This window comes from Ctenocephalides felis, unplaced genomic scaffold (genome assembly GCF_003426905.1).
Source record: "Ctenocephalides felis isolate EL2017-DRISC unplaced genomic scaffold, ASM342690v1 CF-g0.4_SCAFFOLD_01886, whole genome shotgun sequence".
Taxonomy (NCBI): Eukaryota; Metazoa; Arthropoda; class Insecta; order Siphonaptera; family Pulicidae; genus Ctenocephalides; species Ctenocephalides felis.
This window is the reverse complement of record NW_020538040.1, coordinates 92,774,040-92,792,399: the sequence shown is the minus strand read 5'-3', so window position 1 is coordinate 92,792,399 and position 18,360 is coordinate 92,774,040. Positions and strand designations below refer to the sequence as shown.

The 18,360-nt window shown below is 27.3% G+C and overlaps 1 protein-coding gene across 1 annotated transcript in view; it reads left to right on the top strand.

Annotated features, from left to right (window-relative positions):
• Positions 1–18,065, top strand: part of LOC113377715 (CD63 antigen) — a 44,904-nt gene extending 26,839 nt beyond the window's left edge. The window contains exons 3-4 of the mRNA XM_026618123.1: positions 14,610–14,780; positions 17,496–18,065. Coding sequence (XP_026473908.1) covers positions 14,610–14,780; positions 17,496–17,807 — 483 coding nt within the window. The 3' untranslated portion in view covers positions 17,808–18,065. The remainder of the gene's footprint in view (positions 1–14,609; positions 14,781–17,495) is intronic.
• Positions 18,066–18,360: the final 295 nt, after the last annotated feature.

The window sequence follows — 18,360 nt, the reverse complement described above, 5'->3', positions numbered from 1 at the left end:
TTTGCTAAATTATTTGATCTCTATCAAGGATGCAATTTGAATTTTATATATTATCTCTCGAAGTGCAATTATCGTATAATTACAAATTATTTATAGATCATTGTTTATCCAGACGACTAAAATGATTAATTTAAACTAAAATCTGAAAACAATGGTATGTATTTGATTATTTTCAAGGTATTTCCACAATAGTTGTTAGATGTTTAGTGCAAGGTCACACCTAGGGTTTGTCGGTTTTCAAAAACCGGTTTTAAAAACCGGTTTTTTGGCGAAAATTATGGAATTCGAAAACCGGCTTTTTAGTGAAAAAAGCCGGTTTTCACTGTATAAATGAAAAATGACAAATATAGCCAAATATAAAAGATAGATGAAAGAGTTTTGATTCTTGAAATCATATAGTTTCAATAGCATTTGATATCTTATCAGTCTGCAATAGTTCCCAGAAAGGTTTTGTATATATTACTTTCGATTTTTATACCAGAGTATATTAATTTAAATAAGTGTGACTTCTCCTTGAAGAAGTAACTTTCTCTACTCAAACTTAAAAAAAAGTTTTAAAACCTAGAAGCCACAAATTAAAGAATAAAAAACTTAGAATTATTATATCAGACTTTAAAAACAATTAAACATAATTTGTTCGCAAGTATTTTATATTTCAGGAAATTTTGTGAGTAAACAAAGGACACGTCTAAGTAGCAATTCGATAGACGTTCTCAGTTTTTTGAAATCATATTGTATTAAACAAAAAAACAATTAGATGTTTAAAATTAATTAATTAAAATTGCTCGGAACAGACAATACCCGAGTTTAGCTAAATTGTTTTTAAAACTAAAATTGATATTAACAAGTATGTATCAACATGTATCTATTATTCTTTTATTTTTTTTTAATTTAATGATTTTTTTTTCACTATTATACAAATATTTTCATTCTTATAAGTGAAAATGATGCATGAATAACGAATAATTAGTTTCAAAGTTATTTAATCAAAATAAAATATTATTCTTTAGTTCTACTAATTAAAATAAAAATAATTTTGTTTACTATCCATAAAATTGAATAATAAATAAATTCAGTCAAATACTGCTCTAAATTACACTAAATTTGCAGATGAATTACAGAGTATTCCAGCAAAATTTATTTTTTATATAAAATTCGAAAACCGGTTAAAACCGGTTTTTTAGTAAAATTAAGATTCGAAAACCGGTTTTCTGAAATGTCGGTTTTTGTATAAACCCTAGTCACACCTTCTTGAGTGTTCCTTGCATTATCGCCTGAATCTGTTGTTAAATGGAATCAGCCAATAGAACGACCTTCCAATATTTACTTTGATAATAATGGCTTTTTATTCAAGAATTTAGAGAAATTTTGATTTTAAAACATTTTATTTATTGCAATCCATATCATTGATTAAATTTTATGTTAATAAATGCATTAAAATTCGATCTGTCGGTACAATTTGTTTAAAATTTTATTGATTCATGCGCACAAAGAGTTTGAGCAATTATATTATGAAAACCAAACCAATTACAACACAAAAAAACAAACAACTATCTGACTATGTTTAGCCAAATATTGGAAATGTGTTTTTATACTGATTTTCAGAAATTTGTAACCTGGTCGTTTTTACCCGCGGAAAATTGAGACGGCTAGGTGGCAAACAGGTTTTATGTTTTATTTCAGTTTTGAAGGGATTTAACAAAATAATAGCTACATTAAAAGCTAGTACAATTGTTTTTTTTAACTTAATTTACTTTTTATTTGCTATTTTTTATTTTTTACACATTTGCCAGGGTGAAGGTAAAGTGGGTCTTTTTTGTTCCGCCCGGGCGTAAGCTTTTTCTATATATATATAAAAAACTGTTGAATCTAACTTAAAAATTAGAATGCATCTTATAAAACAACTAAATAACATTTACTCAAAAACTATATTGAGATCTCGTGAACTAAGTATGGGCAAACAGATCCTTTCTTAATAAAAAAATATATACTATATTTTTAATTTAATATAATTTTTGTACATGTTGATCAAATAAGAAAGATGTCATTTGAGGAGTTATTTGATACTGATTAATATATTATTGAAGATTGCATTTTTTATTTATAACCCTTTATATTTTAATATTATGTTGCATGTCAATATCATGGATGTTTTGATACTAGATATATTTTTATCTATCTTCTTTTTTATTGAAGATATGTATACTTCGATATTGTATTCATATTTATTTATTTTTTATACTGGTTCGTGTATTTTTCTGTCTATTTCAATATTTTATCAATCATTCATTTTGCATCCTATTAATTCTATTATAAGATTGTTTACTAGTCATTCTTCTGGTAAAAACAACATTCTCTAGAAAAGAAATTTCTGCATCAAATTATTTACCTTCACGCACAGTTATTTACATGATTTCAATTTGAATACTATCATAGATACAATAACGTTAACCTTTTTATAATCGAACAATTAAAGAGATTAAAACAAAGTCTAACGATTAAAAATGATAAAAATAAATCTTTTTTTTTTGTTGCGTTTTCAATAATAACATATAACGAGAAGTCAAATGTATAATATTAATATAATATTAATCAATGAAAATATATGACCAAGATATTCTCTAATATTGAGGTGTCTATAATGATTCATTTATTTAATCTTATTTACGTATATGTATCTGATATCGAATTACTTCAGTATTTAGGTGTTGGATGAATCGAATAGTTTTGACGGGCATTTTTTTGACAACCTGATATCGAGCGGTTGCGTTAATTATTTTCAATTGTAAATATAGACCTAATAAAATATGATCAGTAGTAGATCAATTCTAACAATAAAATAATTAAATATAGATAGGTTAATCATTGGGTTGCCATCTAAATACAGCGTAACATTCTCTTTGTCGATGTTTATGACTTATCAACAAACTGATTATTCATGTTTATCATTTTCTACTACTAAACTTAAGACGAAAAGATGAATCTCCCAGAAAATTACATGCTATATAATTATGCCTGGTGTGTGTTTGCTTACATGAAAGTTTCGCAATTTTTTTATATATGTTTATTTAAAATCGTTTGAAAATGGAATAAGCAAATGCTTTATAGTACGTTGTTTTGATATAAAGTTTACAAAAAAATAAGTTTTTTAAACAAAATGTGCCAGTGATTAAAAATATAACGATGCAACTTTTAAAAACTGTATCCTATAAAGAGTTAGCATGTATATATTACGCTTATAATATTATACAGTGTATTTATTGCATTTATTTCGACATTCTATCAGTTTACTATTTGAACAACGCTATTTTTTCCATATTATCTAATATGAAGTACCTATGTAAATGTAAGAGAAATTACGTAAATGATCAAAATATTTCAATTTTCCCACTAATAGTTCAGGATTTTTTTCGAACTAATAATAGTTAAATATTGATAAATCAAGTGATTGATAAAAATGACCTATCGGTCATTTTGTAACATCGACCATAGACTAAAGAAAGGTTGCAAAAAACTTTTTTTTTTTAAAAAAAAGATCGAAAAAAATAGGAAATATTTTTTGTTTTTTAAATTCTATTATTTTTTAAATCTTTTATGCACACGAGTTTTACAATCCATTCTTTCAATTGTTCAACATGAACTGCCCTTATATTTTGTTTATTATTATATCTACATATTAGCTATATATTTGCGGTTTTGACAAAATGCCTTATGATGGAACTAACTAGTTTCTTAAAATACTTCGTAATTTTATTATTGAGTAAAAATTGAGAAAAAAAATGAGTAAAGAATAAAAACCTAAAAATGGCATGATTTTTGCTTGTACGTTTTACTTCATTCAGTTTCTCTCTGCACGTACTGCAATCATTTGAACTAATTCTGATTAAAATGTACTAGCACAAATGATGTCTTTTTTAGGTTTTTATTTTTTTACTCAAAATTTTTCAATAATAAAATTATGAAGTATTTTACCATTTTACAATCCTGATGAAATGCACCAACTTTTGATAAAACTTGCCAACAACTTTTATTACACTTTTTTAAAAAAGGGTCTCTCAAAGTAGACCGATTTAAAAAAAATAAATTTAATTTAACAAAAAGTTTTAATTCTTGAAAACTTGGGGCAATTGTGTTTTTGTTTTTAATTGTGGTCCTAGAAATGTCATTCACGGTTATGGTTCTAAATTTTAAATGAACAAAATTAGTAAAAAATTAACTGCAATAACCGAAAAATGGTAATAATTTCACCAAAGCTTTAAGTTTCGGCTTGACGTCAAGATCTGGGACTCCATATATAATATATATTATATATATATATATATATATATATATATATATTATATGTATGTGTGCGTGCGTATTATATGTATGTATTGTGATTATTTACTATTTTTCTTTTGCACCATAAATATTTCACCAATTCTAATTTTATTTGAAAACATTAAATATCGTGTAAAAAGAACTTTTGACTATTTTCCTAAATTTATGATGGCCATAAAAATATTACTGTTATTTTACTGAGAAATATATGAGTCACATCGTAAAATCATGCTGCTATTTCTAGTGCAGCCATTCATTGCCACCATGACATTAGCACAATACGAATCGCGGTAATAATCGTGTTATATGCATCGAATTAGTTCAAAGTGATATACATTTAATTCCGGGTCATGGTTAGCTTTGTTTATGAATAATTTTTGCAAGGTCTGATTTAGAAACTCATTGGGAAATAAAAAAAGATAATTGTTTATGTTATTTTAGAATGGAGATTCTACTAAGATTACTCATTAGACTAGCGTATAATAGTTATTTAAAAAAAACAGGTATGACTGACTTAGTTAATAAATCATTAAAATAATATATTATGGAGTATATTTCGTTAGTTTATATTTTTACGGATCAATGAAAGTCAACCACTTATTTATTTTCTTTAACCTCAGTAATTATTATTTGTAAAAGAAAGTTCGGTAAAGCTTGGAAAAATCGAATTGACCATGGCCTGCTTATGAATAATTAAAATAGTAAAGTAAATATGACCAAGACATGACTGTATTGGTAACATGCTCGATCTGTGTGATAGAGGTACCAGGATCGAATCCGTGTACTGATTGTGAATACTGAATATATTCAACTTACATACTTGTAGTTATAGTAATTATATATACATAAAGTTGAAGTAGGGTAGGGCACAAAGGTCCAACTTGAGTTTGAGCAATTATATTGTAAAAACCAAATCAATTGTATCACAACAAATAACACATCTTGAACAAACAACTACCTGACTATATTCAGTGATACTTCTAGCTAATTTGTTATTGTAGAAATGTGTTTGTTACTGTTTTTTTCAAAAATATGTTACCTGGTTCTTTTTTCCCCATAGGCGTGGTAGAATGGGCCGGCTAAGAGGCAAACAGGTCTAATGTCTTACTTTTAATTTTAAAGAAAATTTACAAAATAATAGCTACATTATTTAACTAATGCAAAATATAAATTTCATGGGTGCATTTTTACAGGTATAACACTGCATATAAGATTGATCTGCTATTTCGTCACAAATAATTATCTACAGAGTTGGGATAACTATTTATTCAATTTATCTCTTGTAAAATTGCTTTTTCAAATTTAGTTGACTTAATTATTTTGTATTTTTTATTGTTTACATCTTTGCCAAGGGGAAGATATAGCTGGTCCTTTTTACTCCATCCACGTGTAAGCTTATATAGAGACTATATAAAAAAAACTGTTGAATGTAAGTTAAATTTAACAATACTTCTTATAAAACAATTATATAATGTATACTTAAAAATAATAGTAAGTTCTCGTAAACTAAACAAGATTGTTCTAAATTCAAAAAACTAACAACGAAAGAAAATACATTTATTATGGGTTTTCAAATATTGCCGTTTATCTCTCGTTAGCGTCGTCGTAGGAGTCAATGTGATGGCTAGCTATTATTTTTTTCCCCTCAACTTTCAAATATTGTTGATAAAAATTTCCTAACATTACTTGTTTTGGTGATATCGGTGGTGGACCTTCTTAACTTCGGAGCTTTAAAGCTCGCTTCACTTTATATTATTAAACAAAGTGATAGATTTGAAGTTTAAACAAAAGTATGTGTAGAATATTGGATCAAATTATTGAGAAGAACGTATTTATAATATTGTTTTATGTGCCTTATTGTAATTTCACAAAACTATAAATATTTGATAATAACTCATTAATTTTCAATTTAATAGGTATTTTCAAATCCTTTTTAATCAATGATTAGTTTTTTTCAATATTGGTTGCTGTTTCGCATTCTAATGGAAGTAAGATATATTTCATATTTCGGCTCAAAGTTATATACGAGTTAACTAAAACCGATGTACATTGTACAGACAATTTAGTATTTATTGTAGTTTTTAAATTTTTCGTATGTATACAATAAAATTGATTGCTATAATTACTGTGCTTCAACTTGAACTTCAGAACATGGAATATTTTATCTCCTAGAAAAGATGTGAATTTCAGAAATAGTTGACCACTGCTTTCTAATCAAAGCCAATTATTTTTGATAAAACTCGTAATGTATTCTGTGAAAATATAATAGTTTTTGAACATTACCCTGTGAATATCGCCATAGAAATATACATATTACACTTTAGTAAATTAGAAGACCTAGCCCTAGGAAATGAGTAATAGACACTCATCTTGGAAATTGTTATGAATTAATAATGCTTATTTCATATTCTACGCAAAGCATTACGCAATTTTATCTCTTTATTAAATTCCATACATGTTGCACACGCCTTACAAATGGATATAAAGAATGTGGTCCAATGTAATCCAGTGTGTAATTTAATTGGATGTTTAGTAATTAAATATAATACTAATTGATTATTTTATAAAATTTATAACTTATTTTATTTTTAGAAAAATATTCTGCAAATACTCTGAAAATAGTTTTCCCAAAATTTTGTGATCTGGATCAATCTAGATTTATCAATAAATGCACTTATTTTCTTATAATTAGAAAGAAAATAGTGAACAACACATTATATAGTTTTTTTTTGCATAAATATGTTTCATAAATGCATAGTGTAAATAGTAAATACTATTAAACTGCATCTCAAATAAATGATGTTTGTATTACTTATGTGAATGAACAGTTTGAAGAACAATATTTTGAAATTCAATGCAAAATGTCCGGAAAAGTGCAGTAGTTTAGTTGAGTACAGTAATAAGTATCACGAAATTTGATGGACCATAATAGAATTGGTATAATTTAATTCTTTCAACATTCCACGTTTTATTTGACCTTTGCATGAACAATTTTAACTACTCAATTAACTTATTACTAAATGAAGATTTCCTCTAAAATCTAGTTGCTATTTTTAGATGAATAGTTAATAATGATGTTTACCTAATCGAATATGAGTACGTCAAAGTATTTCTCCCGCTATTACGTTATAGAAAAAACAATCTAAGAATTATTGACCGGTGGTTATAGCTGAAGGAAAAAAGATGTCAATATTATTCTTAACGGTACATTAAAAAACACATTCCGACAATTCAGTATTCCATTTTATTTAGTGCTTTCACACCCTACTATAGTTATTTCATCATTTATTCATAATACTGAAGGAATATGTGTGACAAAGTAAGTGACTACAAAATTATCCTCTATAGGCTGTGCTGTCGTAGAAATATCCATACTAAATGATCGTTTTTTATTTAAAGTTTTTTTCAATTTCAACATTTATATTTATACTTAAAAATAAATGATACAAGTACATTTATTTTAATTAGGAAACTGAATTCAGTGAAATGGATTACTGACAAATGGCATAAAATTATAATGCAAATAGAGATATATAAAAATAAATTTATACTTCAATATATACTAATTCATATAAACACAAACATTATTAAATCTGGTTTCTAAATGGTATAAACCCTGTTTCCTATGACCCTATGACCTGAAGTGTCCTGAAAATAATTATCTCAAGTTGTTTGGAAATTATGAGCTTTTAAGTGCAACCTAGGGCTTTGGTAAAATTGTGATAAGTTTTCGGTTATTGTACTTAACTTTTATTAATTTAAGCTTTGGAACCGTAATTGTAGAAGAATTACTAAATCTGTAGTTTTTGTCGTTTTTTCTATTTTTTTTTATTTTTTGCCATTTCACCCCCAATTTTGATTTTAGATTCTTGTTCAGCGGTTAAAACTACATTGGAAAACATATGCCTTATACTCAATACAAACAATTTTTTCATTTTGTTGACCATTCTCATTTCTTAAATGGTTAAAAATCAAAGGAAATATGATTATAAAACCGACTATATGCGTTATTCTTTTACAAAACATTTTTTTGCATATTACTTTTTTTTACTATATACTATATAATATTATACATAAAATTGTCACTGTATCTCAGGATTTTGTGGAAATAATTTTTTCACGTAAATATTTGCGATTGAAATATGGATATTTTGCTCAAATTCTATGAACATCCTCCACGTTAAATTATTTATCTTTAGTTGTGCTGATCGAATTAGTATTATTTATTTTTATTACACTCATATCAAAGTCAGCTTTGTAATGATTAATTTTTTTTTTTGCTTTTGCAATTTTCTTAACAATAACAACTCTCTAATATTTGCAAAGGTTTTACTTACTCTTCCCCAAACTTGAGTCAATTGAACAAAAAACTTTTTTTTTTCTTTGCAACAAAATTCTGCTTACACTTGTGGGCAAAGGGTATGTAAAACCGTTGTAAATATTTTATTTAAGGGTTGTTATTGTTAAAAAAATTGCAAAACCAAAAAAAAATTAATCATTACAAAGCTGACTTATTACAAAGAAATAATTATTACAAAGTTGACTTCGATATGAATGTAATAAAAAAAAAAAAATACTAATCCGACCAGCACAACTAAAGATAAATAATTTAACGCAGAAGATGTTCATAGAAATTGAGCAAAAACTCCATATTTCAATAGTAATAATTTACGTTAAATTTTTTTTCAGCGCGATCCTGAAATACGTATCAAATGATTTTATGTATAATGTCCGTGAAAAAGATTTTAGACAACTCTAAAATGTGACATCTAAAATTCGTAAGATTTGTAAAGAATGTCCTATATGTGTAAAATCAGTTTGCTTAGTTCACATTAGCATGAATAATAAAGTTATAAAATTACGAAGATAAAAAATAAAACATTTTACGAAATATACTAGAATTGATTCCTTCGATCAGATATTTTTATATGTAAATATACAGACACGGACCTAAATAAAAATCATTATTTTGTGTTTGATATTCCTATTTGTATTATATACGAATGTACATACATCACATATCTCGATATAAAAGTAAGTCACGGGCTATAAATGTTCATGACATGATAGAAAACAGTGAATTAAAACACATACAATATACTTTTATGCGTATGAGTATGGATAGAATGTTGTCGTTTTATTACGTCTATAAAAACTTCGAGCTTATTGTGAGAAGGACACATTATCGAACGATTTTGCGCAGAAGGATTAGGTCATGCCCAATAAAAACATGTCAAACGTTTAATTTACTAATTTCGACTCGAGATTGTCTCATATTACATTGTGTACAATAGATGCAGATACGCAACCAAGACAGATGAAATAGGTACATCTGCAAAAGATGGCTGAGAAGTTTATAATTTGATAATATGAGATGATTTTGGCATTTTTTCACATATTTTACTTAATCTTTATTTCTAATTATTTTGATTTAACAGAAAATTTGTGAAATGTAGAAATTTGTATATGATCTTTTGCTATGACAACCAAAAAAGAAACTACATTTGTGCCGAACATTTTGTTCGTTTTTGCTTCAAATCAATGCTTAAGAGGCTAATTGAGCTAAAAAATGTATGTTCTGAAATCTCAATATGACGAATTTCATGAAAGCGTTTTTTTGCTGCAGATTTTTTCATATATAGGGTAGGGCACAAAGGTCCTATCATTTTGTGAAATGGTTAACCCTTTCCACTCGCGAATTGTGAGATCAATATGTATTTTGCCGCCGAGCGGCTGCATCCGAAATGAAAGGGTCACAACAAATAACACATATGTAACAAACAACTATCTGACCATGTTCAGTAAATCTTACAGCCAATTCATCATTGTAGAAATGTGTTTTTCTGTTTTCTCAAAAAACTGTCATCTGTTTTTTTTTACCACATAGACTGGGTAAAATGGGACGGCCAGGGGGCAAACAGGTCTAATGACTTATTCTTAATTTTAAAGGGATTTTACGAAATAATAGCAACATTATTCAACCATATAAACTTGATTTTAGATTTGGTCAGAAATATTCATCAGCAGAGTTTGAATAACTATGCATTCAATTTATCACTTTTTAACACTTTTTTAACTTAATTATCTTTTTTATTTGCTATTTTTATTGTTTACATCTTTGTCAGGGTAAGTCAGTTGGTCCTTTTTACCTCACCCACGTGTAAGCTTTTTATGGTTACATAAAAAAAGGGTTGAATCTGTAAAAAGAAACGCTCTGTAGATGAAAACTCAAACGGTTATTTTATATTATGGTGATGAATTTATTATTACAATTTCTATAATACTGATAAATATTTTATTGGCGCTGTATTCTCAGGGCAGGGAACTTTCTTTTGATGTCATATTTTCAAATGAAAACCGATGTTACTGCTGCTTGACATCATGCTGTATGAGGTGGATTTTAAGACTAAAACATTCTGGCTGGACGTCAAAGCTTTAATTGCTAGTTCACGGCAAAGCCAAAAATATATAATAAAAAGAGCATTTTTTATTGCTCTGATTTCAAGATATTTTCTTGATATTTTTCATCATATATAAATTACCTAAAGAAATTGTATTGCTCTGATCAGTATATATGTGTATTTTATTTATTATGTCAGTGTATATAATACTAAAATAATACAAAATGTTTGCTTAACATCGCTATATAATTTTTCGAAAAGGTCATATATTTTCGCTCGTGATCAAGAAAGAGCACGAGAAACGTTTCAATCTTATTGATAACATTTTATTGATTTGGAAGTACTACTGTTTGAGAAAATTTGTTAATCTTAGTTGATTCCTTTATTATACAAAATCTAACATTGTAATTTAATGGGATAAGTAAATTTTCAGCTTTCAACTTTGTATTAAAAAACGTACCTCTAAATTATTGAATGGCATTTTCGAAGGAGGCGGATTTTCTGTTCGAACGCATATGGTTCAAACGTCAATGGACTAATATTTAAGTTTCATCAAAATATCATTATTATGTTATTATTATGTTATTTTCTTTTAAATGTTAATTAGAAAGAAGTCAGTTTATGGTTTTCCTTGGCTTAGTGCCAGTAGCTTTGGTCTTGCGACAACAATGCTACAGGTTGTATTTCTTTCTAGGATAGTTTGCTACCAAACAATAGTGATATCAATACTCATTTAAAAATACAGAACTAAATAAATATTAAGTAATACATGCATTGCTTGAATGTATTTAGGTCACAAAAATCTTATCATAAAAAGAATGAATAACTACTGGATTGCTCTCTAATAACACTGGTTTAAGAAATTACTTTAACACTTAATAGAACACCTAAAGTAGATCCGATTCATTTTTATAAAAATATAAAATAGCAAAAAAAATTTTTCATTTATTGTTTGGTGATTTTTTGCATAATAAAGAAGCAAATAGCATTTGACTACTGAAACAAATTCAAAAGACGCTGTAGGTGGTTTCTAATTAACTCATTGCACACGGCGATATTGAGTTTAATTTATATGCATGGGACATGATTTGAATAAAATTTTACTTGTGCCGCGTAATTGTTTGTTTCCTTTTTAACTAGTGAAGTCGACTTAATTATATAAAATACTTTCTATTGGTATATTGTCACTGACTAAAAATGTGTTATGCAGTTTGTATTACTACCTTGAATTAAACTTACTTAACAAATAAAATATATTCAGATTTTTACTTTGCTTCACTAAGTTATGAAGATTTCATATTAGTTCAATCACGAATTTTAAGGAGATTTAACGTTCAATAAATTAATTCGAATTCAAATTTTATTATAGAGTATGGTGGGGCACAAAGGTTCAATTTGACTTTGAGCAATTATAATGTGAAAATCAAACCAACTATTTTTTAACAAATAACACATATCAAACAAACAACTATCAAACTGTGTTCACAAAAATTTTCAGATAATTCGTCATTGCAGAAATATGATTTATTTTTCAAAAATTTGATCCTTTTTACTTTATCGGCAAAATTCACTATTTTCTCAATTTTGAAGAGGATTTACGGAATAGTAGTTATATTATTTTCAATGAATGTAGTTGAATTATTAGGTTGAACAACAAAATTGAAACTTATATTCTAAATATATGTTTTCTAATGCAATAAACAAAAATCTTTAGGCAGTTCTGTTCAATTTATTATAATCATACTCTATGTTATTCTGAAATACAATTATTACAAATAAGTTAAATATTTTTTACAAGCACTCCATACAACCTTCTTATGAAACTTTGTGAAAAGATTTCATCATCAGAGTTGGAATAACTATTAATTTAATTTATTTATGATAGAATCGACTTTTTAAACTTATTTTACTTTTTTATTTACTATTTCATTATTGTTTACACCTTGCTATTGTAAAGTTTCAGGTGATTCTTTTTACCCTAAGCATATGTCAGCTGTTTGGGAAGTTGTGTAAAAATCTGTTGAATCTATCCTAAAAATAAAAATACACATTATAAAACAATTTTTTTTTTTTTTAATTTCAATAATTATTACAACTGCTAATTTATTAACATCAAGTAATATTGATAAATAATAATATAAATTTAAATAAATAAAAGAGCAAAGGATAAAATTTACATAAAAATAATATCCGTAATATGATTTAATGTAAAATATAAGCAAATAATAATAAAAATAAGATTAATAAATAATATAAATAAAATTTCAAAATAATAAAATAATACTAGAAAAATAATAAAATATAACAAAATAACAATAATAGAAATAGTAAGATAATATTAATAATAATAATAATAATAAAAATAATAATAGTAATAATAATAATAATAACAACAATAATAATAATAATAATAACAATAATAATAACAATAATAATAATAATAATAATAATAATAATAATAATTTACAAATTTATAAGATCGTTTGGAATTTTTCGTTTTAGTCTTGTTGGGCGCGCTTCTGAGTATACTTTGTTGGCCAAGTAATTTGGGTGCTCGTCTATTCTTTTTTTGTAGTTGTTTGTTTTTTGTTGAATTTCTTCATTTACTGTCATTATGTTGCTGTCCTGGTGAATCAGCCAGTTGGGAACGTACCTAGGTGCATTCAGTGCCTGCCTTATGATCTTGTTCTGCACTCGCTGAATAATCTGTAGATTGGTTTTTTTGGCGGTGCCCCATAGTTGAATCCCATAAGACCACACTGGTTTAAAAATACATTTATAAATAATTAACTTGTTATTCGTCGATAGTTCGGAACGTTTATTTAGTAGCCAGTAATGTTTTTTGAATAGTTCATCAATCTGCTGTTTTTTCTTGTTAATGTGAACTCTCCAGTTCAATTTTGTGTCTAGGTGTATTCCGAGATATTTTACGCTATCTTTTACTGGGATTATAAAACAAATAAATAACTAATATTATATTAGTAATATTAAGGTGGCCATACGTCCCCGATTAGCCAGGATAGTCCAAGGATTTCAGCCTTGTGTCCCAGGTTTTTCTAAAATCAATATTTGTCCAGAAATTAGATCTATAGTCGTGGATTGTCTCGGGTTTTCGAAAAGTATAGGTTTGAATTGAATATTAGCAATTACCTATAACTACTCATCAAATATCTGTATATGTTATATACAACGAATGTGCTTATATGAAACAAAATGTTATGATTGAGACAATTTCCGAAAACAAAATTCCAAAAGGCTGGGTAAAAATGTTGAAATAGCTTCTCATATTAATAATTTCGAACTTTTGTCTTCAATTTTACAAAAATTAACATAAAAGTTAAAAACGAACTTTTTGATTGGCAGCCATAAATGGTAATTTTTTCAAGATAATTATGAAGAAAATTGAACAGAAATTTATACAAAGTTTAAAAGCAAAAAAAACATAGATTCCAAAATAAAAGATGTAATATAACATATAATCGAAAATAGTATTTGTTATTTAAAAATCATATTTGAATTATTTACCATACCATCCCCTCCAGTCCCGAAATAGCATAACTAAAAATTATCGTCCTGGTTTTGACTTAAAAAAATATGGTCACCTTAGTAATATACATAAAAAATATACTCAGACATTGTAAACAACAGTGCTCAAAAAACTAACAACGAAAAAAAAACTTTCGTAAAAAAATTGCCAACTTGGCCGTTTGATAGCGATGTCGTCCGTTTTAAGACGATGGCTGGTTACACGCATCTTTTGCTCTCTACTTTAAAATATTACCGTTGAAAAATATCATACTTTACTTGGTTGTGAGATAATGATGGTGGACCTTTATACTCTATTATATATAAAATTGCATATAAAACTAATTTTATCTTTTATTTCAGTTTGCGGTATGCCTTGGCATAATTTTCGTCGTTGAATTAGCTGCTGGAATTGCTGGATGCACCATGAAGGGTGATTTTCAGGAGTCGATGCGTAAATCACTTCAAACGTCCATGGGACGTTATACTGAGAGCAAGGACGACGCTATTGCTTGGGATAATGTTCAAACAAAAGTAAGATTTTTATAGATTTACCCTTACACATAGTAGTAGTATCCAACTATCCTTACATTAATCTTTTTAAAACTTTTTTAAATAATTTTGAATATGCAGACTTAATTACCTGTAATCAGGATTTCAAGTTATAGATGCATTATGATTGTTTATTTAATATTTAAAAAAAAACATTGTATGTAACATGTATATTTTCCGACAAATGCGTTCTAACAACCATTTTGGCATCGATTCGAACGTGTTTGTTTTATCTTGAATGTTATATCAAACAAAATACGTAAATCTGAAATTGCATGCCTCACTGATTGCGTGTCATAATCATAATTTGTGATGCATAAAAAATTTATTACACTTGTTTAGTACATGCATGTGTTATAAGCAAGTTTGGCAGTTTTTCAATGAATAATCGATAAATCTATTTTCAAAAATTATTATTTGAATGAATGATGTAAAGGTAAAACTGAAAGCTTGAAAGTGAATGATATTAATTTATGCCGATTATTTCAAATGATATGAATAACAGAAATGATACGTTTGTTGATAATCTTTTCAATGTTAATTTTCAACATAAATATCTTATCACAATATCAAATAGTTATTATATTGTAATAATACGATTTCTTATTCCGCATATTTGTTGTTTTAATATATTTTCAATTTTGAACAATATTTTGAAAAATATCTAGAAAAGTTTTAATTTATGTGTATGTATCAAACACTCAATTTTAGTCTTAAAATCACCATTTCCTAAAAATGTCTTTTAAATCGAATCTATCTGAAACCATACAAATCTCTAAAATATGATAGATGGCAACATGTACATATATACCGATGATATTTTTAAGGTAGAGCAGGGCGGGGTACAAAGGTCCAATTAGATTTTAAGTAATTATACTGCCTAAACTAAATGAACTATATCACAACACATAAAAATTATCAAGCAAACAACTGCCGTACTAGATTCAGTAAAATTCTCAGTTAATTCCTAAGTATATAAATGTATTTTTTTTACTATTTTTCTAAAATTTGTCACCTGTCCTTTTTTACCCCATAGCTAAGTGGCAAATAGATCCAATATTCTATTTCTATTTTTAAAGAAATTTTACGCAACAATAGCTACAACATTCAACCAGTGCAAGATATGAATTTTATGGGTACATTTTTGACAAAGATCACATTGTATATAACCTTGATCTGATATTTAGTCAAAAATATTCATCAGCAGAGTTGAAACAACTATTAGTTTAATTTATTTCTTGTAAAATTGTTTTGTTTAACTGAATTAACATTTTTATTTACTATATTTTATTGTTTACATTTTTGCCAGGGTAAAGTTCTGTTGGTCCTTTTTACCCCACCCACATGTAAAATAGAGTTAGGAGGTTATATATAAACATCTGTTGAATCTAACCTAAAATTAGCAATACATCACATAAAATAAATAAATAACGTATACTTAAAATTTTATTAATCGTGAATTAAACAACAATGCTTACAACCAAAACAAATAACAACGAAAGAAAATACCTTTATTATAGATTTTTAAATAAATATTGCCATCTCCTGATTGCTTGGTTTAAAGCGATGGCTGATTACAAATATTTTTCCCTCTACTTTCAAATATTGTTGTTAAAAAAGTCCTCACATTACTTGTTTTTGAGATATTGGTGGTGGACCTTCTTACCCGCGGACCTTTAAACCCTATGCCAAACGTAATGGTTTCAATTTCAATTTGTTAACTACCCGTAGGGCAAGTTATAGTAATCGCAAAAAAATCAAAAATGAAAATTTTTTATTTCAAAGGTTTTTGCATATTTTACATACTTTAGAAAAAATGGATATATGTGTGTGTGTATGTGGTTTGTGTGTGTGTGCGGATACAAATTTTCGTCGACGATTTCGGGAACACCGTTCAACCGATTTGAATAATTAAAAAAATATTCGATTCGTATTGAAAACGAGACGTGTTGATTAGTTTTTGGCGAAGGCAGGTCTAGCCGTTCCGAAGATACGGGGCAAAAAGTGCCAAAAATGGTAACTCAGTTTTAAGAGAACGGAGGGTCCGATTTTAATAATTGAAAAAGCATTTTACTTGTATATTGACAAGATGAAGAGTTGATCAAATTCTCATGAAGGCAGGTCTAGCGGTTTCGGAGATCTAATGACAAAAGTAAAAAAAATGCCATTTGGCGGTTAAAAATGATCATTAAGCATATGCACATCAAATTATCAGATATTTTATAGAGATTTTAACAATAAGTATAAATTTTGTTTACATTCCTATGGGTTCCGTACTAATGTTTATCCGTTAGACGGCGACGCGGCGTTTACGCGCTTTGACATTTTGTCTCTATGCAGTTAAAGCAGTACGATTGCTTTGAAAAAAAAAAGTTCAGAATTTCCAAAATATGTCAAAATAAAGAAAACATTTTTTTTCAAAAAAAAAAAAAAATTTTTTTTAAAAAAGTAATTTTTTGTCAAATTTATAGTTTCTCAAAAGTCTAATTTTTTCGAAGTAAATTTTTGTCAAAAATGTTAATCGTTTTTTAAAAAAAAGAAAATTGGTACGGGAAGTTCCAGCAATTTGCTTTAAGACACGATGCCATGCGCTTCACTAGTTTATAATTTCAATAAGCTACCCTATATAAAAGTGCAAAAAATACTCTCATAAACTATCACTCATCGATTCCTTACACCTTACTTTTTTCTTTCCAGTTGATGTGCTGCGGCATTGACGGACCCCGCGATTGGGTCGACTTGAGCGCAAACCGTCAGATGCCTCAAAGCTGCTGCAAGAACATGACCGCGTCCGGCCAGCCATTCACCGGCGAATGTTACCGCTTTTATCCCTCTCAGCCTGACCAGTACTACGGCCGCGGTTGCTTGACTGCCCTCAAGGAGCGCGTGGAAAGCGGCGCTGGAGTCATGATCGGCGTAGGCATCGGCATTGCTTTTATTCAAATCGCTGGAATTGTTTTAGCTTGCTGGCTGGCAGCGGTTATACGCCGCGAGAAGGGCGACAAGTAAAACGGTTAGATTGCGTTTAGTGTGAGGATATCGAATTTATGTCATGGTATGATTTTTTACTTATCACTTATATGGTTTTACTACAGATTTTTATTATTCAAATATTATGTTATTTTAGTGACTTCTCAATATTATGAACCTAGCTTAATATCATTTGTTTATTATCATACAAGGTATACACTTTCATGTAGACTAATATTAGTGAAGATTTTTTAAATATAAATATAATTCTCAGTTTCGTAAATAATGATGAATTAAATAAGTCACATTAAAATTTGCAATTTATTTACCATAAAATTCAAGTCGTGTAATTGAAAATAGAGTATATTTAAAAAGGTTTTTACTTACTTACAATCTAAGCAATGTGAGCAGCGTTATATATATATATATATATATATATATATATATATATATATATTGAATGGTAGAATCTTGGATTTGTGTATATATATATATATATATATATATGATATTGATATGATATTGATATATATATATATATATATATATATATATATATATATATATATATATATATATACTGACTAATTTC